This window comes from Melospiza georgiana, chromosome 1 (genome assembly GCF_028018845.1).
Source record: "Melospiza georgiana isolate bMelGeo1 chromosome 1, bMelGeo1.pri, whole genome shotgun sequence".
In the NCBI taxonomy this organism is placed as follows: domain Eukaryota; kingdom Metazoa; phylum Chordata; class Aves; order Passeriformes; family Passerellidae; genus Melospiza; species Melospiza georgiana.
Window position 1 is genome coordinate 44,503,329 of NC_080430.1, and position 25,130 is coordinate 44,528,458.

A 25,130-nucleotide genomic window follows, 5' to 3' on the forward strand; every position below is an offset into this window, starting at 1 on the left:
TACAAAATGAGAGCCAAGCTAAAGGTTTTGGCTAAAGCCATTTTAGATTGGTGGAAATCCTCCCTCTGATGGCAGTGGCCCCCAGATCAGTCCTTGAATCTTTGCATCTTGCCTTGAACAAATCTTTCTTAATGTGAGTTTATTTCATCCTAAGAATTTGCCGGCATTCCCAGCCCTGAACCGAACTCTGGAGTCTCCAGCTGCACCTGCTCCTTCTGGGTTTGTGCAGGCTGAATTTGGTGGAATTGCTTTGTGCTCCTTGGGACAAGGGCTTTCAGTTGCTATGTGTTGATAGGGGGCTTAGGCCCATGGAAACTTGCTTCTGGCTGCTTTTTCCAATTTCTTGGGCACAGCTTGGCCTCATAAACAAGCAGAATATGGGCAGGCAGAGCATAGGGAAGGAAGAGGACCGTGATGCACCCATCCAATTTTTCTTTATGGCAAGGATGACATGAACCAGAGATCCTTTGCTATTGAATTTGGTATTTTAATGGAGAATGTAGAAATATTGTTCATGCAAGGTGTTGCTCATGCCATACATTTCACACCATCAGTCTGAAACAGAACACAGATTGATGTGATCAGTATTTGACCAGCAAAGCTCTAATATCACCAGATGAACCAGAAGAACTTTCAGCTTAGTGGCAGAATCTTTTCTTAATGTATCTATACAATACTTCAGAATATTTGCAATGGATTTATTTTCAGTCGAGTCTAAATCCTCCAGCAAACTCCAAATTTATTACCTCTGTTATGTGCAAAATACCTTCTTTATACCTCATATCAGCTTCCTTTCAAACCAGATGGTACTTAGAGTTTATGGCATACTACATTATAGTCACTTACCATCATACAAATTGTGTTCTTCCATGGCTCTAAATGTTAAAGGACACCTTTTTACCCTATTTGAAAGGAGGGGGAGAGCTGGAAACACATGTATTAGCAAAATTGCTGTCATTTATTTCATCACATCAAGGCTGAAATAACCAATCCATTATAAGGGAGGTAATACATCATACATTATCTGCTGCTTGCTATTGCAAGCCACTGCCTCAGCACATACAGACTTATGGATTTGGTAAGTGGAAAACTGTAATGAATGGGCAGTTGTGATGAGCAAAATTAATGCTAATATTTACTGCTCTACACAATTGCGATATATCAACAGCTTCCCCCTCCTTCCTGTTTGCCTCCCTCTGCACATGCAGGAAGATGTTCCTGCTATTTAATTTCCATCTCAGCTATCACGCAGTAGCAAGGATGTCAGCAGGGGCTCCAACCCTTTAGAGGACAGAAATGGAGCAGAGGCCACAGGGAGGTTGGTTTGCCATGCCACTGTCACCTCCTCTTTGGCTGCCATTGTGCCTGTGTGTGAAAAGAAGCTCCAGAAAGATGCTGCCTGAAAACTTCTCTCTCCACAAAATAGTTCAATCAAAATGTTTTGGATCAGCTGAAAGATGTCTGGCTATGCAAAGCAACAGTGAAGTTCGGCATCAAATGTTTTGAACTACTGTGACAACATATAACTTATTGTTGTGTGTACATATTATACTTCCTATTTTTATATCTAGAAAGACATTAAAAAGTATATGTTATAGATAGATAGATAGATAGATAGATAGATAGATAGATAGATAGATAGATAGATAGATAGATATAGATAGATAGATAGATAGATAGATAGATAGATAGATAGATAGATGATAGAAAAGGAAGATAGATATAGAAGATAGATAAGGAAGATATAGATAGATAGATAGATAGATAGATAGATAGATAGATAGATAGATAGATAGATAGATAGATAGATAGATAGACAGACAAATAGATCTGTTATTATATTTTTACAAAGCCACCTGGTTGCAACACCCCATAATAAGACCCTGTATTTAAGCCCCTGCTCTATTGATGGTGGGGTCAGAGTGAGGCATAATCAGGCTGTATCAGCTGTGTCCTGCCCCACTTTGAGTGGGAAGAGGACAGGACACCATGGGGACACCGCAGGCTCTGTCCTTGCCTCCCAGGAGCTGTGGACAGCCCTTCTGCAGATTTGTAAAAAGCTTTGGCACCTCCTGGAAAGGCAGGGATGTGCAGGGCAACATGACTGATACCAAGACCTGGGTGACTTTCCATGTGTTCCCTGATGTGTTTTGCATGCAGCCTTGAGGTTCCTTTGGAAGTAAAGCAGAAATATCCACATGTCCAAGCCTGGCTCTTCACAGCCACCTGTCTATCGATGCAACAGGGCGTGCTTGGGGCTTGGTGCTCATAGTTTCTGGACTCATTAACTTCATGTTCAGGAAGTGGATCCATGAAATTCATTAACCCTGGATGATGCATTAGTACTCCCTATGGTGCAGACATCAGCCCTGTACACTTATTTTTGCAGTATGGACAGCAAGAGGACACTCCATGATTAGTTCTAGCCAGAACACAGCTACTCCACATGCACATCCCAGGCAGCTGAGCCTGTGCTAAATCACCTGCCCTTTGGAAAGGCAGGGATTTCGCCTGACCACCAATCTAACTTGTTTCACATGCAGTACAACAAAATTGTTGCTACAATTGCAGTGTACCATTATTTTCAGGGTCTGAAATGTTTTTCTCATAAAATTTTTACTGTTTACCTCACTGCTGAGTTGCAGTTGGTTTGTAACTACCGCTGTCTTATTATTTTTAAATAAGAATGCTGTATTCTCACTGGCTGAGTGGCAAATCTCCTATTAATTTGTCTCTCCACCTTTCAGCATTCCCATGTCACCCACTTTAGCGAAATGGGAGTTGTGTGATGCACCTTGGGGAGCAAATCCCCATAAACATGCAAACACTGTAACCTATTTACTTCTAAAGAGGAACAGCTGCACTATTACACTTGTTTTCTAAAACAACCAGAAGATAATGGGTCCAGATTTGCCCTCAGCTCTGTTTCTGTAAGCCCTGTGATTTCAGTGCACTGCAGGTGCCTCATGGATGGGCAGATCTTTGTGTCTTGTTTTGCCCTGATCGTTGTCAGAGCACCAGGGTGAGATTGAACCTGACGGGAGGCCTGGTGGCACAGGTGGGCTGTGCAGGCTTTTTGTCTTAGAAGCATGAAGCAGAAATGGCAGAGCAAGTAGCTGGGTGCTCAAGAAACAGATGTCTTTTGCCCACAGCACTTGCCCTTCATCACCATAAAAAACGTATTCCAGCATCTAGTGACCCTTTCTTCTGGTGATCAAGATATGGGCATTTGTGTCTCAGTATTTCTGTATTTGCCAGGAGAGCTTGTGAAGTAGCAAAACAAGTCATTCGTGGCTCACTAGAGCAGTGAGTGGTTGCAGCTTTTGACAGTGTGACAACTGAGTAATAAGATGTTTTCACATGGTGGCCCTGTGTGATGTCCTCAGCGTCTCCATGCTGTACTAGAGATTCCCTGTCCCAGGGAATGACATGTGAAACAGGGCAGCTACATGGTGTTTCATAACCACTGCCCTTGGCTAAGGATGTGCAGTTAGGCTAGTCAGAAGGTTTTCAAGTGCAAATAATTTTTAGCTAAAAAGGGACTAGAGGTAAACCAGCTGCCTTTTTCTTTTTTTTTTTTTTTTTTTTTTTTTTTTTGTATTTGTCTGTGTATCTCACATGCAAGGAAACAAGTTGTTTTGTAAGCACCCAATTCAAATTCCTCCTTGAACCCTCCAATATGAGCATTTGGAGCTGTGGGGTTTATTCCAGTGGCTCAGACTTCAAAAAATCTCATTTGATCCTATCAAAACTGCAGAAGGCAAACAAGTGTTTTTTGGAGAATGACTGGATGATTACAATGTCCCTGGGATGCCTCACATGGAGCAGGCTCCCCATCCTCATCTGTGTCTCTATGTGAAAGGCATAAATACATCAGTTTAGGCTAAAACCCCTGGACAGGCTTTGTGAGCGTGGTGCTGGCTGTGGTCTGGGCTTCAAGGTTCAGCTTGAAAGATGGGGTTGCCAAAGCAGGCAGTGAGCAGGGATCTGGGGGAAGTCTTACACGCGTTCCCGATAGTCATCGTGGCAGGGTTCCTCTCTGTAAGACATAAGGAACAGATTAAAATTTCCCTAAACAGCCTATGATTATCTGATGCTAAGAGCAAAAATGTCTCTTCTAGGAAAGAAGAAAGCCACAGTCCCACTCAGGAGCATGTGGGCTCTTCCAAAGCTAATTTATGATGGAGGTGTGGGAATTGTAAATTACTTCTGTGGAAGCAAAACCACTGTTACTGCATCCTATTGGTTTCTTTTTCCAGGCTCTTCCCCAGTTTTCACTTGTTCCTAATTTTCTCAAGAAAGTTCCTTGAGGGGGTAGCAATGTCCCTCTCAGGCTTGGCTCAGTCTAAAGGTGAATATTTTGAGAACTCTCAGCAAAAGCAGGCTGGCTGTTTTTATGATATGTGAGCGTGAAGAGAAACCAGCTATTCCTATTTGTTCCGGTTGCAGCTTCTCTGACCTCATAACTCAAGAAGAGCTGATGCTAGGAAATTTGAACCCAGCTTGTTTTATAGACCTCGGTGATGAAGGAGAAAACAGTTCATGTCTAAAGAAAATCAATTCAATATTTCTAGAGTTCGGAGCAATTAGAATTGAAGGCCAAATTTTGCTTTGAAGTACTGCAGCACAGCCCTCCTGAATGCCAGTCCGGGGGCAGAGCTCATCCTGGCACAGTTTGTACATATTGATGAAGAATTTAATTTTTCCTAGAATGTTAAGCAGTGGTTGAAGGGAGGAATGTCAGATTTATTCTGCATGAAACACTCAGTTCCAGCTCTGATGCCAAACTCTGGGCCAAAGTATAAATAATGTTCATTCAGCAAGAAGTAAATATCTCAGCTATGTCAATGGGAGGTCTGTGCAATGATCAGAAAGAGGATTTTGCCAGATACAAGCAATTAGCTTTTTCAGATAACATTATTTATCCTGAACATAGTTCTTACATCCAGTATTGCTTGGTAAGAAAATACGCCATCTTCCATTCTTACTTTATTCTGTTCCCTTTTTCCTTCCTCCGTCTTTCTCCCTAATCCCTGTCTTGGGATATCTCCTTTGTTCTTCCTTCTTCCTTTCCTTCCTTAGAGCAATTCTCTAAGGCTGCCTATTTGCAGAGGTTTCCCTAATGTCTTGCCCATTCCAGGGAGCAGTAAAGAGTTAATGCTGGAATTTGTGTCCTTTTGGGGCTTTGACTCAACATGTTGGTGGCATGTCAAGTAGAGCGAGACAAACTTTCCATTTTTACAAACCCAGAACACAGATATGGATAACATCTCATCAAAATATTGAGGGATTGATCACGTAAATCCACTGAGTAAGTTTGAATCAGCCTTTGACTTGGGTTTTTCATTGGGTTAATTTTGTTATTTCTGTCAAGTGAGCACTTGTGTGAAATTCCACATAAAATTCCTCCAGATCTACCCCCTTCATCTTCAAATAAGCTTCCTGACCTAAGAAAAAACACTATAGACTGCAAATCGTTAAAGGGAACAGACATAGTAAAACCCCTTAAACCCAGAACATATTTACAGAAAGTGAATTTTTCCAGCTCCTGCCTTTATTGAATCGTCACCTGCTGTATCAGGCAAACTGCAAATGAGCAGCTGTTATGAAATCAAGTCTTCCTACTCCTAAACCATTGAAAGACACCTCCACAAGTGACACAGCCATCCTCTGACGTGTCATGACAAAAATCTCTTCTTAGTGTGACAGAGGTGTCCCTGCAGGTCCAGCTGAGGTCAATTTGTCAGCTAGGGCTCTGTTCTACCAGTTCAAAAGGATTCTACCTCTTGTGGTTTGGAGGCAGAGCACTCCATTCTCACACCTCAGCTGAGCGTCAGCTGTCATGACATATATTTGGGGATAAGCAAAGGTTGTGCCTTCGCTTTGCATTAGGAGGCATCCTTTCAAATTGATTTTATATTCGTAGGCTGCATGCCATGTGTAGATGGTTGAAGATTTTGCTATATGTAGAGATAATGCCTCCAAATGAGTAATTTTGCTCAGAGACTCCAACAGAGACTGACAAGGAGACTCAAATGCCTGGATATTTATCTCCTCTATATTGGAGAAGATGCTGTGTGGACATTTCATACCCACCTCAAAATGCTCCATCTGATTCATAGTACTGCCTTCCTTGGGCAGCCTTTGTCAGTAGCTTTTTCTAACTTCCAACAAGTGAAAGACTTTGATGTGTATACTGGAAAAGGAGGCAAGACCTCAACCACAGTAGATTGCATTTTTTCCTGATTTCATTTTTGATAAAAACATGACCAAAATATAAAAATGAAATATAAATGTGTGTGTTAATTGTAACACTGGTATGCCCAGACTTCTTCCCTCACAACTGCTGCTATAACATACCTGTGCCTGTGGGTGCACAGGAGGGGCAGAGAGAATCTTCAGCATAATCATACACACATCACAAAAAGACGTGTAAATAAAAACATCCCACAAGGTGCCTGCTAGGAATGGATTTGCGTGGCTGCCACCAGCAACTCCTAGTCTGCAGGGTGAGTTTGATCATATTCATGCCTGTGAACAAATGAATGAATGAATGAACGAATGGGTGAGTAATTTTTGTTTAAACAGAGATTACAAATGGTTATTTTGTCCCACCATCTAAAAATATTATTCCCTTTCTGCCGTCTGCTTGTGTCCTCCTTTTCCTTTCTTCCCCCTTGCAGTCAGCTCATTTGTTTGAGGCTAGTGGCAGCACTGGCTCAGGAGGGAGGTGTAGGGAGAAGCATGCACTGAATGATCCTGTTAATGGACTGTGCCACCAAGATAAGAGTGGAGCTCTGGAGGGGTCAGTCTGCACTGCTGGCTCTCGGGGTGGTAATGACAGAGTGCTCTTGGCCCTGCAGCTGCGCAGACACAGAGCCAGCCCCTGGATGGCTCCAGCTTGGCAGAGCTCTTTGGGTTTCAGTAGGGCCAGATGTCTCACACGAGCTCAGGGTCAGGTCTGTGCTGCTCTGCAGAGCCTGCAAGACTGCTGATATGTGTGTGTTGCCTGGGCCAGGAACTGAAAATGAAGGGTTAGGTGGGACCTGCTCATCCCACAGGTCCTGCTACTGGGAAAGCCAGATGAGCCACTTCCATCCATCCATCCATCCATCCATCCATCCATCCATCCATCCATCCATCCATCCATCCATCCATCCATGTATCCATGTGGCTGGAGAGCTCTGTTCCACCAGCTCTTTATCTCCATCACTTGTGAATAATTTACACCCTCTAGAGTTAGATAGCCTTCATGGAATCACACAGGAGAAGTTTTATCCTGCTTTAGAGGAAGATCTGAATCTTCATTAAAACTTAAAGGATTTTAAAGAATAATTTCTGCTGCAACCTGCTGGTTTCATCCCTGCTAAGCTTTCCCCATGACTTTGTCCCATGTGGGCTGCAAGGGAGCAAGCAGGAAAGCCCTGATGCAATGTGCAGCTGGCACCAGAGCTTGTGATGCCCTCCCTTTCTCATCAGACAGTTGTCTGGGAGCCACGAAGGGAGCAAGATTTAAAATGTTTCCCTTTCAAGCAGCAGTGAAGCACAGCAGCTCTCTGCAAAGTGACTCAGCCTGCCCTTGGGCACATCTCTTTTGCTGCCATTCCAGAAACGATGCAGCAGAGCTCTCCAGCTGCCTCCTCTCCCCATCCTCCCCATCCCTGTGCTACACTCACATCAGGGTCCATCTCAGGCAGCAAGATAGAGCTGTTCAGATAATTTAGTCCTATGCAGAGAGTCCTCTTTTATCAGAAGGGTTTTGTTGAGGGAGGCTGTGCTCCTCCTGTGCCTCCAGAGGTGCTGTATAGGTGACTGGCCAGTAAAGAATCAGCTAAAATCTCCTGCTCAGACAAAAGCTTGGTATCAAATATTTTTCTTTCCAGTAACACCATATAAAAAAAAATCTCTATTTTGTTTTCAGGAATCATTTTTAAACTAGCTTGTAAGAATTGTTGTCATGTTCCCCTTTTAATCATGCTCTGCCAAGAGCAGCTGCACCTGAGGTGAAAGGGTGTTTGTGTCCAGCTGCTCCCAAGACCCCAGTGAGTGAGCAGAGACAGCACTGCCTCTGTTTCAGTTCAGGGTTGGGCCTTGCATGGCTCCCTCTGCTCCTCTCTTCTGGAAATATCACCTCTGGACTGACTCCAAACCTGAAGTGTTTTAGCCCTGTTAAATAATTATTGTGACAGTTATATGTCTCTTGAAACCACAGGCTTATTAGGGAACCATAATTTTGGTCGGTGCCTTAGGTACATTCTTCCCTTTTTCCCTCCTTTCAGTCCTTTCTAAACTATTCCACATACATTTTTTAACATGTGCCAAAGATTTCACATAGGAAAAGAGGGAAAGTTTGGAAACAGCACTGGATAAGTTAGGTAATATGATGTAATTTCAGGGAATAAGTCTGGATATTTTTTTCCTCCTGCATGGTATGTGCCACGTAGCTTGGAAGATCAGTTAGTGCCTTGGACACGTGCATGGCAGCTTGATGATTTTTCAAGGGACATGCTGAAAAAATGGAGTTAGCTGAGCCTGAATCCAGTGCAAAGAGTTACACAGCCTTTGAGCTTCAATTAGTAACTAAACCCAAAGATGAATCTGACTGTGGAAATTAAAAATATGTCAGAAAAAAAGCCTGTAAAGCACCCAAGGCGCTGCTGATAAATATGGAACATTTGTGTCTTACAAAATGTATTTTTTCATAATTACCAGTATATGGATTTGTACTGTTCAAAGCCCAAACAGTGAATGTTCTGTGATGGATGCACAATAAAACAGGACTAATTGGAAGCATTAATTTAGGCAGAGGCAGGAGTTGACATGGAGCTCTGAGTAAGAGATGCTTTCTATTACCATAGCAAGTACAAAGTGGTTGCCTGTAATTTGCAAGTTCAAATCACACCACCTTCACAAACAAATCATTGTAAACTGTTGCTGTGTCATTTTTTCCTTTTTCTGTTTTATTACACGTCTGTTAAATATCTTGGACCCAAGGTCATCTTCAGGAAATAGTTGTAATGCAGTAGAAACGTTGCTGTAGGTGCTGCTGTGTTTCTGGCAATGCCATTGACAGTGAGTGAGCATGCAGGAGCAGCTCCCAGCAGGGACACTTTCGAATAAATATACAATAAAGAAGCACAGAGGAATGGGAGAGTAATAAAGAGCTGTGCTCTGTACATTTTCCCCAAAGCCTCTTCTTTAGGCTTTGGGGGAAATGTACAGAGGTACATGTCAATTTTGCTGCTCCCCCTGCTTTATCTGCAGGCTCCCACCCCAGTCCCAATTCAGTAAAGTGTGACCATGTGTGACACTTATGCCACGTGGCTGATGCCACCAACATGAGATGGAAGCAGCTCGCTCCAGTGCCTTTCACAAGAAGTCAGATTCTGATTGCATGAAGATAAAACCTTAGGCAGGTTTCTGCTTATCTTAGGGATTTCAGCCACTGACCCTGGCTCATGCCAGTTCACTTGTTTTCAGCCACTATACACAAGTTACTGTTTGTGAGTAACCTTGGGCTGAGCAGCTGTGTTATATGTCTTATTAAAATCTCTCATTTGACTGAAGCGTTGATTTCCAGCAAACAAGACAAAAGGGGAAATTAAGCACCCAAGCACCCAACCAAGGTTGTGCTAAGCTATCACGATGGCTTCAGATGGTCCACCCAGCACCCAGTTTTGAAGAAAACAAAAAATGAGCCTTTCCACTCCTTTGACTACATCTTGCAATTCTTAATTGCCCTTAATCTTCATATTATTTCTTACTCCTAATTTTGTCACTGGTCTTCAACTCCCAGCTGTATTTTACTTCTTCAGGTCCATTTACTGTTTCCTCTGTTCTCCTCTGAGAGTCATTTGTATGTTGAATAATCTTCCTAATTGCACAGGAGCTGTCCTGGATTTACACTGCTGCAGCAGAAGTCACCATCATTCCCAGGGGACTTTTCCTGATGCTGCTCTCTATGGTTCTGGAATTGATACCTCAAGCAAGCCTTCTGTTATTTATATTTCCATCCAGTCCTTTGAACCCATACTGCACAGGACTGAAACTCTGCACTTAAAATTATGTCCTTTGCATAATGCTTATTGATATTCCTTCCTCTTGGTGCCCTGACCTTGGCTAAGGCTATTGCCAGTGCATTCTCTTAGCCACAGTAGTTAATGCTAATGCAAAGACAAATGCTCCCCTGCAGCATTGAAGCTGATGTGCCACACTTAGTGCTCTGTCTCCAAACAGAATTGCATCCTGATACTGCACTTTACTATGGGAGTGATTTTGCTGTTCGGGTACAATGACAGCTGAGAATGCTTCAAAAGAGAGAGAGGGGGAAAATGTAATAAGGCAAAATTGTGACAAGACACTTTTGTCAGTATTATCATTGCATTTTATGGGAATGTAACATCTGACTGCCACACAGCTCTTCCAGCATCTGTCTGGTGAGGACTCAGAGTGATGTTTAATTGTAGTTCATTCAAAGTGCTTGAACAGAAAGTTCTTTGTTTGTCAACAGCTCCACTGCGCCCTAGTTTCAAGATTATGTTTTGCATATTAATAAATTAAGTCCAGACCAAGGAAAGCCTGGAAAAGAGCAGTGTAGGCAGTAAAAACATGTTATTATCTATTTCAGAGATGAATTTGTCTTTCCAAACACACCTCTGGGTATGTTTGCACTTGCACTGTTTCTAAGGAAACAAGTCACAGCTGTGTTGGAAGTTTGTTGCCAATGCACCAGCAAATCTCAAGCCCTCTCTGAGGCCCAAGCAGTCACACATATTAAAGGCAGTGCAGTGAAGGCAGCTGCTAACACTGGGGTAGGCACTGACACTACCAGAAATCGAATGTCCCTGTTCCTTGGCTGGCATTTTTGCATTCCCACCAGAAGAATAAATCAATAGCCTTCAAGAGCAGAGAGCTGGGTCACGGGGCAGAGGCACATCTCCCTGCAAAGCACTCGGACAAGCACCTCAGCACTTGGCTCCTGCAGTGCTATCCTCGTGTGGGGCACCCATGTACTGCAAAGGCAGAGGTGTGTGAGCACTTGGTGCTCTCGGTGCCAGCCAAGGTTGTGCACAGCCCTGCACAGCCCCCCTGCTCTTGGAGGGGAGGTGGGGCAGGGGACAGATCGGAAAACAGCTGCCCTCTATTTTGCCTTCTGATGCCAGCTCGCATCAGCAGTAGCTGAAAAATAAGCACTGTGCTTAGGAGCTATGTTATAGCCTGACTGAAATGAAATGAGGCTCCCAGGGAAGTTTCTGGAGGGGGAAGGAGAGAGATAAGATGTCCACATCATATCACCAACAGCATAACTGGTATTAGCTAAACAGAAGTCAAGGATGAATGAGCATTGGGGCTGAGCTAACTTTCACATCAAGAGAAGATCCCTGAAGGGCTGTGTGCTGACAGGGCAACATGGAAAAGCTGGTACACTTAATCTCTTCACGAGGGCTGCTCTGTGAATAATCAGAAGTTGTTAGGGTTGTCAGTCCAATTTCCTTCCAAAATAAAATTAAGTGTGGTGATGACATATCAGAAATGGGTAAAGTAAATTCTTTCCTGAATATAAATAGAGGCAGGTTTAACCAGAAAGGAGAGACAAATAAAATATCTTACCTGTAAAGTACTGTGTGAATAAGGCTGTAGTAGGGGGCCTGCACATTATTATTGCTGTAATTCCAAACAGTTATTCTGTGTTGATGGTGTCAGGTGCCAGCCCATCATGTGCAAGGCAGGGTGACTTAATCCACTATGAACGCTTAAACCATTGAGGGTAAATGATGCTTCAGATATGCAATATATTCCTGTGGAAGGACAAGACCAACACATGTTCAAAATTGCATTCCAAAGCAGCACACATGTAGTTGGTAGTGGATCTTCTATTTCTTTTTAATGCAAATGGGGATGTAAAAAGAGGCCATCCACACAGAGAAGTGAAACATTTTACTTTGTTGTGTAACTGCATTCATGCTGAATTGCAAATACAAATTGCAAAGTGAATGAACTGCAGAGTTGATAGAGCAGATTTTTATAAAGTGAGATCCTCTTCCTAACTTCACATGTATTTCCATTTACATTACTCATCCCCTGACTAATCAAATACTTTGTGTCATTGTGTCATCTCACCCTTCTGTTCCTTGTGTATGATATTGAGTATCTCCACCTCTTGAATCATTCAGGAGCAATAACACTGAGTGAAATACAAGCAGAGGAGTCTTGCTCTCGTTGGCAGAAATTATATCCAGCTCGTGCTGTGACCTTACTTATAACTACAAATGATTTACTACACCAGCTTGAACCATCATTCCTTCCAGACCAATACCCAGCTCCAAAGCATGGCAAAAAAATCCATATCTCAATACCTGTGCAATCTTGCAGTTCACCTAATGGAGCAAAAACCCCATTCTTCATCTCTGCAGCCAGCAGCTGATGTTCTCAAGAAGGGAATTTGATCTTCCCCTTTTATCTTTGTATGTCCTAATGCAACATGCACCTCTGACATTCTGGAGTTCCAGGCATGCACCTCTGGTGTTTTGCTGTGCAGGGGCTTTGCTGACCCCTCCAGCCACAAGCAGAGCTCCTTGGAGAGTGGCTCACAGAGCACGTGGTCCATCAGTGTGGATGGACCATGATGAACACCCAGACTATTCTGAAATCAGCTGTAGCTGAAGCCAGGCTCAATTCAAGACTGCAAAGAGGTAATACAAATTTTTGTCCCAGAAGCCAAAGGAAAGCTGTCTCTAGTCTGTAGGAAGGACATGTAGAAATGAAAAGTCAGAGCTCGCTTCTTTCCCTAGCAACCTTACATCCACTCCAGAGGCCTTGCTAGCCTGCATAATCCAGCAGATAATAAAATCAGATAATAAAAACAGCACATTACAGCCCTTCTGGCTGATTTATGTGCAACCTTACATCCTTGTGCTGTTCTCACAGGAGAAAATCTGGACATGGAAACGTTCACTCTCTATTTTATCCCAAGTCCATCTTGGGAGTAATTTCCATTTACATCTGACCTTTTGTATCCCCAAACCTGTCCCCAGTCCCCCATACCAGAAATGCTGACTCCCTTGATCCTGACCTGGTTTGCTTTTCACTTGCCCAGACGATAACCTGGGATTATAAATAATTTGCCCAATCCTCCCCTGTCCCCTGCCCATTTACTTGCTCTGAGGCAGTGTCCCTTTTCCTTCAACTGAAAATGGTCAAAAAATCAGAATAAAGCTTTCCTGCAGGTAAATATAGTAATTACTTTCTAATTGTGTCTTACCTGCTCGTATAACAAATCAGTGCAAGCTCCTCATTACCAGCTCTCATTAGAGATCAAGCACAAGGATAACCAGGCACTTGGAAGTAATAATGTGTTTGAAGGGGGGCATAAGTAATAAATCATCCAAATTACTTTCAGTGAGCAGATGAAATGACAGAAATACCTTCAGGGTTTATAGGAGGTAGTTAGCCTGTGCATTACTACAGCCTTCCTCCTGGCTGCAATATCAGGCTTTCTGTACCTGCACCTGGAGAATTTAAGCACAGCTTTTGCAGGCAGAGGAGAAGAAGGTCTGCACTGTCAAAGCAGAGTATCCACAAGTGGGGTGCTCTGCTCTGCCTCACCAGTTGTCATACAGTGTGTTACAATATTTGAAATCAGGAGTGAGTAGGAAAGATAAACATAGGGTGGATAGAAGATAGATAGACAGGGTCTGTTCCTTTAAATGTTTCCTTAGAAAAAACAAGTTGAAATGACTGTGCTGTAATGAAAGAGTAACTTGAGTCCAGAAAAAGCCTCCTTGATTGATAGATAAGTCAGTGTAAATTACTTCGAGCTGGAGGTTTAGTCCTGAAGAAATTAGGTTTGGAAAAGATATATCATCTGGTGCTGGAATCAAATGCCTTGGACTTGGTTGCCTCCAGCAGCAAGTGGAAGTATTTTGAAAGGAGTGCAGCAGACACAAGAGCTGTGTGATTTTGGAAAAAGGTTTATGCATGAAGAAGTGGCTCCTACTTCCTCATGCTACCCACCACTTTCCAGTTCAGCAGGCACCAGATATCTTGCCTTGCAGGGGCCAGGAGCAGCCAATCTGTAGTGTGCTGTTTCTTTGAAAGGCAGCAGCTCCAGTTTCAGCTGAATTAGTGTTTGCCCATTTACCCTCTAATATGTGAAAGAAAAATGCTTCCTAACGCATCACCATGGAAAAGCTGTCAGGCCCTGTTCTAGACCACTCTTTATGCCAGTGTTGTGTTGCTCTCTAGAGCTTGTTGTTCACTTGGTGTTCTGTAAAAGCTGGTTCTGAATGTCCAAAGCAGTGGGATTTTATCTCCGGGAAAGTGTCTACAGGGGCTTCATTTCACCTTTTCAAACATCACTTCTATTTATCCCTTTATGGTTTGCTTTATGATGATGCAGTCTAAATAGGCAGAAGGATATGAGGTGGGATTCCTCTCACCTAGTTTTCATCACCTGAAGGATGGACACCAAGTTAAAACTCATCATCCTCAATGTGACCTTTTTTGCTAATGCAGGAGAGGTGCCTCTCTGAGGTACTAGCCAGCCTCTGGATGAATTGCCTGCCAGAGCCACCTTCGACCAAGCACATAACTTTTACATATGTGAAGTTACTCACTGTTTGGGGAGCTTTCAGAACTCTTTTTAGGGTGGCTTTGAATCCTCCTATTCCCTTTCTTATCAGTGCTTGGGAAACAGACACCCTGGCTTGAGTTAGCATCAGTGACACCAGCTACCTCTCTTTGGCAAGGTCCTATTTTAAGCTTTTCATCAGAGGCCACAGCTATTTGTGTCATTGTCAAAACTCTTCAAAAGGTCCGGTGACATTGATGGTAGGTCTCTTAGAAGCCAAAGGTTCTGCAGCAACATAAATTGGATCAGCAGCACTAAGTGCAGGTGAAAGAAAAGCCAGCTGCACATCCTTTCTGTCTCCCTTGGCAACAGCATCCCGCCAACAAAAACTGCTGCCAAGTCAAGGCTGGAGAGGAAGGGATGCATTTGCAAAGCTGGGGCTGGACAAGCTTTGTGTGAGGGGGGATCTGTCAGACCAAGGAATGCTCATGTGCTTTTAAAAATATTTTTGGTTTGTTCCATGTGTTTTTGGACAAGGGAATGCACAAGCCTCTGTCCTTATGAAGAGTTTTCATCTGAAATTCCAAATGACAGTCCTTGCAGTTTTGGACTGTATGTTTCCATCCATGACAGCAGTCAGGGAAGAAATCTGTGGTGAATTACTACTTACAGATGTGGCAAATCCCCCAGTAAAGGTTAAAATACGTGGCATGGTTCTCTTGTTACGCCAGCTGCAGCTTTGTGCTAAATCATTGTTTCAGCAGCAAGCTCTCAATCAGCCACGAGTTCTAGAAACTGCTAAACAAGCTGATATTTTTAAGGACCTCTTCTTTTTTATAATGCACTAAATATCTTTATTTAGAAAAACCTTCAGACTGGAAACAGTAAGGGTGAAAAGTGAACTGCAAAAGGCAGGGAGAAAAGAAGCATGATCACAAAAACACAGAAATGCAAAACCTAAGATTATTATTATTTGTACTCTGTTTTTCCACATAATTCATGAAATTATCAGTGAAGACAGTGAATTACCTGTGAAGACAGAGTTTGTGTAACTGTGGGTGAAATATGCTTGTGATATAGGCACCTGCCTACTCTCCTGATAGGGACTTTTGTCCCCAGAAATCAGCACTGGCATCACTGTCAGAGTCTCCATAGCTGCGAGTGCTGCCACATCTCAAATCTACTGTCACAACATCACTTCTTACAGATTTGGCCACAGCATCAAGAAAGAAGTCTGGTGGCAACATACTTATTTCCAAGGCCTGGAAAAAATTAGGATGTTCTCACCTGGTATGGTAAGAGAGAAGAAAGAACTGGCTTTTCTCTTTAGAAAAATATTAGGGATTTGTTTTGTGAGGAGCCCATGTAACAAACTGCTTGGGCTATTGCAGCACCCTTGGGTGCAACAGGAACTCTTGAGTCAAAAGCCCTCAAGAAGCCCCCAACTTGTTGCTCTCTTAATATTTTCCTGTGCCTTTTGAGGGATTGGTATTTTGCTGCCCAGGACACTTTTTGTGCTCTCCAGGCAGTGTGTTTTTCCAGACAGCCAGCTGTGCCAAAGAGACAGAGAGAGACTAAAAAAAAAAAATAAAATAGAAAAAATGAAAGAAGGGAGGCAGGATTATGACTTCAGTAGTCACAGGATCTGTGAAATTCTTTATGGTTTTAAGAATTGCCCATTCACCACTGAGGAGTAAAGAAATAAAATACAGAGAGAGCATTTTGATGCCAGGGAAGGAGAAGGAGAGAGAGTGATCACTATTTCATTCCCTGTATTTTCCTCTGACAGGAATATTAATATCATTAGAGATAATTGAATAAGTGGAAAGTCTGGTGGAGGTGCAGAAGCAGGAGGCAGATCTGTACAATCTATCCACACACAAAAAGCTAAGCACTGCTCTGGAGGGAGGGCACTCTGCCTTGGAATAGGGACTGAACAGCCTCACAAGGGCATGCAGCTGGGCTGCTTGTTGCTGTTTTGTTCCCAGAAAACAAGAACTGCCAGCAATCCTCTGGCATCTGAATAGGCTCGTGTCAGACAAACTGTATCTGGAGTTGATGGGAAACCAAGCTGGAATACCAAGCAGCCCTTGGATGTGCTGGCAGAGAGGGGGACTGGCTCAGTGAGTGATCTTGCCTTGCAGTTGCAGAGGTGCTCCATAAAGGAGTGAGCCCTCTCGCTGCACAGCCTGCAAGACACGCCTGCCTGGGCTGTCCCTGTCCTCGTTCCTTCAAACCACTTCCAACAATAACAGCAACTCCTGCGTGCAGCTGCCTCATTAGAGAGATGTATTTTTCCTTTTTCCACTGAGAGATGAAGCTTCCAAATCCTTGTGATGTGAGCAGGTGAGGATGTCTGCTGACAAGTCCAAATGATATTTTCAGGTAAGTGCTTACTTTGAATGAGCAGCTAGAGTCAGGCTCTTTCTTTTTATTTCCCCCCTCTCAGTAATTACTGTTGCCCTGATTGTCAGTAAGCCTTTTCACAAGCTTGAACAGCTCCAATATCTGTATGTATTTAGCTGAGTAGGGGATCTAAATAATTTCTAAAGCACCTATCCCTGTAGTCTCTGTGAGTCTCTAGTGCAGTGTTAGAATGAATTGGGAACTGCTTGCTCTGTGACTACACGACACTGTTCTTTTTGTAGCACCTATTGTTTAACTCTCTGGAGGGCCAGAAATTAATTTTGATTCACAGGCTCACTCTCTCAGAGTCTGTGGTGTAAGTGCATTTTAAAGCAGTAATAGTAGTCTGCAATGTTTTTGTATCTTTAAAGGACCCTGACTTCTTGCCACATGAAAACCATAACTGCTGTTACTGTTGTTGCACAGGGAGTGTCAGCAAAAGCTGCTTAATTTGTGTTTGTACATGTGATTTCCAGAGCTTCTGCTGATGCTGTTTAATGTTACTGTAAATAGAGCTGTTACTCTGTGTGTCTCATTCCCTGCGTTTTACCAAATGCTTGTGTGCTGAATTTCAGGTTGATCGCTCATCTAATACCAGGGAAAACAGATAATAACTTGTAAGTTAATATCTGGGATTTCTGGCATGACAGGTAGACTTTCAAAGAAGAGAAATTTTCTATGCAGAGTAACCTACTTTTTTTTCCCCTCAGTTCTGCAACCAATCACAGAGATTAAATTTGCTTAACTCTTTGTTTGTACAAAGGCTGCTTTATTGTGAGTGCAAATCGTATTGCTTAGACAGAGCACAAAGAAATGACCATAACAGAAATAATAATACACACTTTGTACACAGTTTCCACCTATTAAAGATTCATTTTGCTCCCTGTAACATTTTAGGCTTGTTGAGGCACACATGAGAAGTTATTAATGTCGAGAAGAAAGCTTTTGTTGCAAAAAAGCTTTTGTTGTTGTTGTTTGAAGAGGGTTTGCACAATCTTCTCTCGCTGTTATTAAGTCAGGACAGGAGCACAGAGAAGCTTCAGCCTCCCTCCCTGTGGCCATGTGCACCCAAGCCCTGGGTCTGTAGATAATGGCTCCTTTGTAGGACAGCTCCCGTTGCTTTCCTTGCCCACGGCAGTCTGAAATAATGAGTCCAGCAGTAGGTCTCTGCACAAAACGCTCTTCCTGACTTCCTAGAGCAAAAATGTTTGCCAAGTACTGCTCAGGCTGGCTCTGTTTGTCTTGCTGCAAGGTCCGAGGTAGCAGCAGAGGCCAGAAGGGGTCAAACACCAGACTGAACTCGTTGTGCATTTTCATTTGCTGTAGAAAATGTAAATGTGCAGCTCAAAAGTTTCCACTGTATCTCTGGCAATTAGGACTCAATCCAAAGCTCGCTAAAGTCATTGGGAGCCTTTCCACAGGCTTTAGAACAGGAGTTACATAAGTTTGTGCTGTTTAAAGGGGGTGCCCCAGGGAGGCTGAACGCATGAGCTGACTCGACAGCCACATGCCTGCTCTGCCATGTCATGCAGAAAGGCTGTTCTCAAAGGGCCCATGAAGGGTCCCGTGCAGCACCAGGCAGTGTTAACTCCTGAGTGAAATAACCTTCCAATGCTGTCCTGGGCCAGGACACTGGCTCCTCGTGGAGCCTCCCAAAGCCCAGAGATAAAACAAAGAACATAAGCTGCTGAGGCCTGAATTGCTTATTTTTTCTGTTAAGGAGGGTCACAGTTCTATTGCTTGTGTGCAAATAAAAGGGTCACAAGGAAGTTTCCAAGTGGTAGAAACCTGAGAATTTCATAGTCTAGGAAGTGAAGTACTCCTAACCCCAGACTTTTCTGAGACTCATTGAAGACGTAAACCATAATCTTTTGAAACATTGCTGTAAAGGAATTCCTTCATTTCCTTCACATACACAACTATACACACCATTTCCAGGCTCCTTATGTGAGTGTACAGTGGGGAGAAGCACTGCAGGGAGATCCTGTTGAGATTTGAACCATTGCACCGTGTTGTCAGGAAGTTTTTATGGTTAAATGCACATCCACACCCTCTGTGTACCTTCTGCTGTCACTCTGCTGCGTTTCATCCTTGAGTTAATTCATTTTGTACCTAATATGCCCTTCCTGGTGCACTGTGCACGAGGCAAGACCACAGTTCACACCACAGAGATGTCAGGTCAATCAGCCTTCTCATTAGGGTTGAATGGATTTAATGTAGCCATAAAATAAGGTTCCAAAAGCATGAATTTGACACATAGCACTTAAAACACAAACCAGTTTGGTCTGTTCTGACCCTGTGCTCCTGTACCTTAGAAACAGCCCCTTATGAAAAAAGTTAATGGTGTGAGCTGACCTTTGAAAATATTATTATTTGCTATAATGTGCTTGCATCAGTCTGTATTATTGTTGTGCCAGCAGATCATAAGGACTTACAGTCCTTACTCCAAAGGGCTCATGCTCTAAGTAAAATCAGCTCCAAGAGCTTTAGGCAGCCAAAATGAAGGCAAAGACTGAAGAACTGCGCTTTGAACATTTGCTATCTCACCTGGAATATCAAAGTTTGGCAAGAACTTGATAGCAGCCAGAAGGCTTCCTTTCACTGGTAGTAGAATTGAAGGTAAGCTGAGGAACCAGGGGACAGCTGGCATTGTACCCACCATGGTGCTTCACTTAGTACGGGTGCATTTGTGAAGCACAGACAGAGGGACGAAAAGGAAAGAATGTCACAGGTGCTGGAAAAGTCCATTTCTGGGACAAATGACTCCTGTGCCTGAGTACAGAAATTTAGAATATCATTTTCTCAGGCTTAAGCCAAAGTTGCCAATAAGGGCTGTCCAGTATCAGGGAATTCAGTGAGAACCCCACTTTGTAAGACTTTGCCTGTCCTTAATGATAGAAAAGTAAGTGGGAGCTCTAGGCAATCAAGTCACTGCAAATCCAGACAGAGCATGCTTGGGTGATGATGCAGAGCATCTAAAAATACCATTTCCAGCTTTACTTTTGCTTTCCAGCAAATTAATTCTACTTAGCAGGGCCAACAAAACCCACTGTGAAGTCCTTATCATCAGCTGTTCCTCTCTAAATATACAGCACTGGCTATTTTTACAATTATCTGCTAAGCTGAATATTTTTCCAGTAGTTAGGGGCACAGATTAGCTCTGGTGGTTACTGAAGGAATTACTGTGGGCCATCCAACCAATAGAAAAAATGTCCTAAAAAGTTATAGCTTATAGGGCCACAGTGGCTCTGCAGAGGCTTTTAAAGCAAGAGTGGCAGATGAGTAAAGCCTGACTGCCACAACCTGGGATGGCCAAATGTCATGGGAGTTATTGTTTATTGTCAGATAAATTACTGATGTAGTATTTCCTATAAATATTTATTCATACTTTACAAGCCACCTAAAGGTACGAGCTAAATGCATCTGGTTTCCCTTGCTGATATGTGGTGACCTGCTACCACAACAGACTGCCCCAGAGAGACTATAAATGTTTATAGGGGCAAGTCTCAGATTTATCAGTATTTCAAGATGTGGAGATGGGTGTTAGGTGGGTTTTCAGCAAAAGATCAGGGTTTCTAACCCCAGGGCATGATATGTAGAAGAGCTGACAAGTTCTTTATTCTTTCAGGAATATCCTGGACATAAACATTGATCCAATGGTGATAGGGTTTTTGTGTGTGTGAGGTGTGAGAGAAGAAAGAACACACAAAGAACATCCAAAAATTTTAATAGTCATTAAAATCATTATAATCTCATAATATCTGCCAACGTACTTTATCTTGTGTGCTCAGAACAGCAGGCTCAAAGTTTCCTGCACCATTATCTCCACACACCAAATCCAAAATAAATCGTCATCCTTTCCTCTTTGAATTTGTTCTGTGGCAGCAACTTGTCTTGGCATGAAATATTAGCCATATGGACACTAGAATATCTGCTTTGACCTTGACCTCAGAATAAGCACTGCCAAATATGTGAAGATAACTCCTGCCTTTTATTTCCAAGAGTGATGCTCCATGGGTACAGCCCGATCTGCCCTCCTGGTTGCATCTCAGTGTAGAGAATTCATGGGTTTTAATTTGAATAGGTGCTCTGCTAAGAACATATTGTCTGTGGCTGGCTAGGAACTGGGAAGCAGTATCCCAGATGATGGTTTATTTGGCAGAGATATTTATTCCAGAAATTAAAAAAAAAAAAAGAAAGCTAATTTTAGCATCAGGCAGTGGAAAGTGTACTACTTGTAATTGGCTCTCACCATGTTATTTAGTCAGTGTTTTCATCTTCTGGATACTCTTCCAAGTAACAGGAGTCTGCTGGGGGCAAGATGAGCTGATTTTTTTTTATTGCAGAGCTCTGTGCTTCCCTGGTTCAGAAATGATGGGTAGTGATCACAGTAGAACATTTAGCTGGGTAAGAGGAACAGATACTGCACCTTTGGTGAGTTTTTGCTGCATGTGTTGCAATGATCATGCATGGGTGTGAATGATATTTAGGATTCAGAATAAACTCATTTCATCGCATTTGCATTTGCTCAACATGAAACAGAATCAAGGCCAGCAGACACCTAATCAGAGATCTTCTTTCATTTTCCCAAGTCCCTGTCTTCCTTTGGCCCATAACACACATTCCCAAAGACTGTAGAACTCAATGGCATAACAAGGCTCATGGAGAAAGCTGGCCAACTAGGAAGGGTATAGCAGGGGGCAGGAAGGCATTCCACAGTCCTGGCTGGAAGTTGATCATCACCCAGTTTGGAGTCCTGCAGTTTTGACGAACTCATCTCCCTGATTTGTTAAGACCATGACAACGTTTTTCACCTCGACACTGCTGGTTGAAATCCACCCTAGCACAGTGCTAATGGTGCCATCTGATGATGCTCAGTGGACTGTGCAAAATGGATTTATTCCATGTGCTTCCTGGTAGGCGGAGATCCACATTACACTCGACAGCTTCAACATATGGAAATGGTGACATGTGATTGATGTGGTCCCTGCAGGTCACGCTCACTCAGGGCGTATTAGCCCTGCATCCCGGGGAGGCTTATGCTACTGCAGCTGCCCACCTCCATTATCTGAACTAGGAACAAATGAAAGAATTGATGTTCCCAGCAGTGTGGATCTGGCACCTCGTGAAATTATATGCAACACTGAGGGAGGTGGGAGGCAAAATTCACACAATTCAACCCCACACCACGTGTGAGCACAGAACATGTTGCAACCAAACTTTGGTTATGGATGCGAAGGGCAGTTGTGTTAGATCACAATAATCACAATGTTTTTTGAAATGGCTGGGATAGCTGTGTTTTCTTGTTAATTTTTGACATTTGGAGTGACTAGATTTTCCGAAGTCGCTAAGTAAAGCACAGCATGTATAACCCACGTAGCCCTCTCATCAGACATCCCTTCTTGACCTAATTTTCAGCAAGGCCTAAGCATCTGCTCTTTCAAAAAACAGATTGCTTAATGGCAGCCAAGACTGGAGGCAGCCAAATTTAGGATTTTGTGGCCAAAGGAGTGAGCAGACTAAGGTTTCCCATAATGATATGGACATTCATCTGGACACCTCCTGGCCGCAATGAAAATGAGGACGTCTGTTCTTTCTGCCCCTGAAATGTAGGATGCTTTTTAGCTTCTCCAGGGAAGTCATCTGCCTATGGCATTTTAAAGATTCACATGAGTCAATACTGCAAGGTCCTCTCTTTTCTTGCAACAGAAATTCCCTGTAATCTTGCTCATCGCTCTTATGACCATGGGGTTACCACAGCTCCTGCAGATTTCTTTCTCTTCCTACTTTCGCAGAGAAGCAGACAAAGTTGGATGTTAACGCTTCTGTCCTTCTGCAGAACATGGAAGGTATTCCTTCCTGCCAGACTCACAAGCCATGCTGTCCCCATCAATCCCTTCCTCCCCAGTATCTCACCTTCTTTTTGTGTTTTTTCCTCAGGTGTTCTACTGATCTTGGCACTGACAGAAGAGCTGGTGTTTTCTGTTCAGGTACTGTCTCCCACTGTCTCCTCCTCTCAGGGCTTCCCGATGAACACTACAACTGTCACAGCCATGGGAACAACACCTCACCACAAAGACCACCCCACGGCAGAGCCCCTTCCCATGTCTGCTGAAGCCATGTCCCACCCCATCAGCCTGGTGGAGAAAGGCCCTTCCACCGGGCAGGAGCGAGAGAGTGGCCCTCGCATCGGCGAGAAGGAAACTTACCATTTGTACAACCAGAGTGCTTTGTACTCAGGACAGTCTCGCCCCAAGGGGAAAATATTCCAGGTTTTCAAAGGCAACTTCTCAGAGTCGACAGAGCCTTACCTAAAGACAACCCTGCACTCTCCCTTCCCTACCCTGAGGAGCCCTTTCACAGATCACCCGTTTCAGTCCCAGACCACAGCATCCAGCGATCCAAATGGAATGGGGCTGGCAAGAACTACACACTCAGACCCTTCTCCCCACCGCAACTCCTCGGGAAGCCTTAGGGAAGCAGAGCGAGGGGATGGGACCGAGGTAGCAGTGCAGGAGGCAAATTTTGCCACCACAACTGCTGGACCATCAACTGATCCTGAAGCAGTGTCGGTGCCTTTTAAACCCACCCGCTATGGCATGTGGGATATGCTGAGCAAAAACAACTCTTGGGTAACCTTGAATCTCAGTACAAATGTCCCTGTGTTTGCTGGCTCTGGATCTGCTACAGCAGCAGCTGGTCACTCAGTTCAGACCAGTTTTGACGTCAGCATCTCGTCCTCGGCAGCGGGAGACGCCGAGGGACTGACTCCGACGCAGCACGGCGCGGTGACCAATGCCACGTCACCAGGCAGTGCTCTCTCCTCAGTGCCTGCCACCAGGTTGTCCAGCGCCACCTCCACAGCTGGCTCCACCGCCACCGGGAACTTCCTGAACAGACTGGTTCCTGCTGGGACCTGGAAACCAGGTGTGCAAGGAAACATCTCCCATGTCACCGAGGGGGACAAACCCCAGCACAGGGCAACCATCTGTCTCAGCAAGATGGACATTGCCTGGATCATTCTGGCTATCAGCGTCCCTATATCCTCATGTTGTAAGTTAATTGCCACTTTATTTCGCTTTCTCTTTCCTTAATATTCAGATTCTGGCCCATGATTCAAGGACTAGCTGACCTAACAGAGGCAGATCAGTTTGGAGTGGATGAGATGTACAGGCATCACATTCACTGACCAAAGTGTTCAACTTCAAAATGCAGGACTCAAAAGTTATAGTCAAAGCATCCTCACTCTATTGCTATTAAAAATCTTATGGGGTAACTCTCCACTTGAGGGTGTAACACTAGCCTGAACAACTCTGGAATATAAGGCAGCTTTACTCCAAAGTGTTTAGGACAGTGACCAAAAACTTGATCAAAGACAGTGATTCTTTTAGACAGCAATGCTTTTATATAAGAACTAGTACTTGCTGCCCTGAAATTGGAGCTAGAAAGCCCACTGCTAAAGGATTAATAAAATCTGTAATGACTAATAATTCAGGAAACACCCGTTTTCCAGTGCAATAAAATATTTCATTGCAGGTAGTACATGAATTATCAGATTTTAAAATCTGATAACCAAAGTGCTGGTTTCCTCAATTTTAATTCCAATTTACAGTTGCCAAGGGAAGAGAAAGAAACCTTGGCCTTCAGACACCTGGAGTCAGCCACCTGCAGGACCAGGGCAGGTTGGGTATCCAGACCTGGCTCAGGGTCCTGTTGTTTGATTCAATTACAAAAAACACATGGGAAATTATGATCAAGCTTGTGAGTGCTTGCCAGGATGTCCTGTGCCTAGCTGGGTTGTATCAGCTTGGTGGGACAGCATATTCTCTGTAGTCTCACTGTCATGGGGTGTGATTATTCTGAGCTGTCTGGAGTGAAACAAAACCAAACTTTTCCCAGCCTTTGCTGCCTGAGGCAACATAAAGGGGTAGTAGCCAACAACACTGAGTATTAATGCTGTAATTTACAGCTATGAGCTGCACTGAGGACAAGGCTAGATGAGCTGCCTGAGCCAGTCTCACACACAGCTTACTCCAGCCAAACAGGACAGTGCTGCTCTCTCCTGCTCTTTCTGATGTGCAGGCACCTGATCCTGCCCCTCTTCTTTCTGTCTGGGCCTGACTTTTCACCTCCCCAAGACACTTTCAGATTGTTA

The 25,130-nt window shown here is 43.6% G+C and overlaps 1 protein-coding gene across 3 annotated transcripts in view; it reads left to right on the forward strand.

Moving 5' to 3' along the window:
• The window catches only part of TMEM108 (transmembrane protein 108), a 162,068-nt gene that overhangs the window by 128,404 nt on the left and 8,534 nt on the right, over positions 1-25,130 (forward strand). The window contains exons 1-2 of one of the 3 annotated variants that reach the window (XM_058031879.1): positions 16,763-16,954; positions 22,916-24,028. In XM_058031879.1, coding sequence (XP_057887862.1) covers positions 16,942-16,954; positions 22,916-24,028 — 1,126 coding nt within the window. In that variant the 5' untranslated portion in view covers positions 16,763-16,941. Of the gene's footprint in view, positions 1-16,762; positions 16,955-22,915; positions 24,070-25,130 lie in introns of those variants that run through there. The other 2 variants (XM_058031870.1, XM_058031888.1) reach the window with 2 other exon arrangements.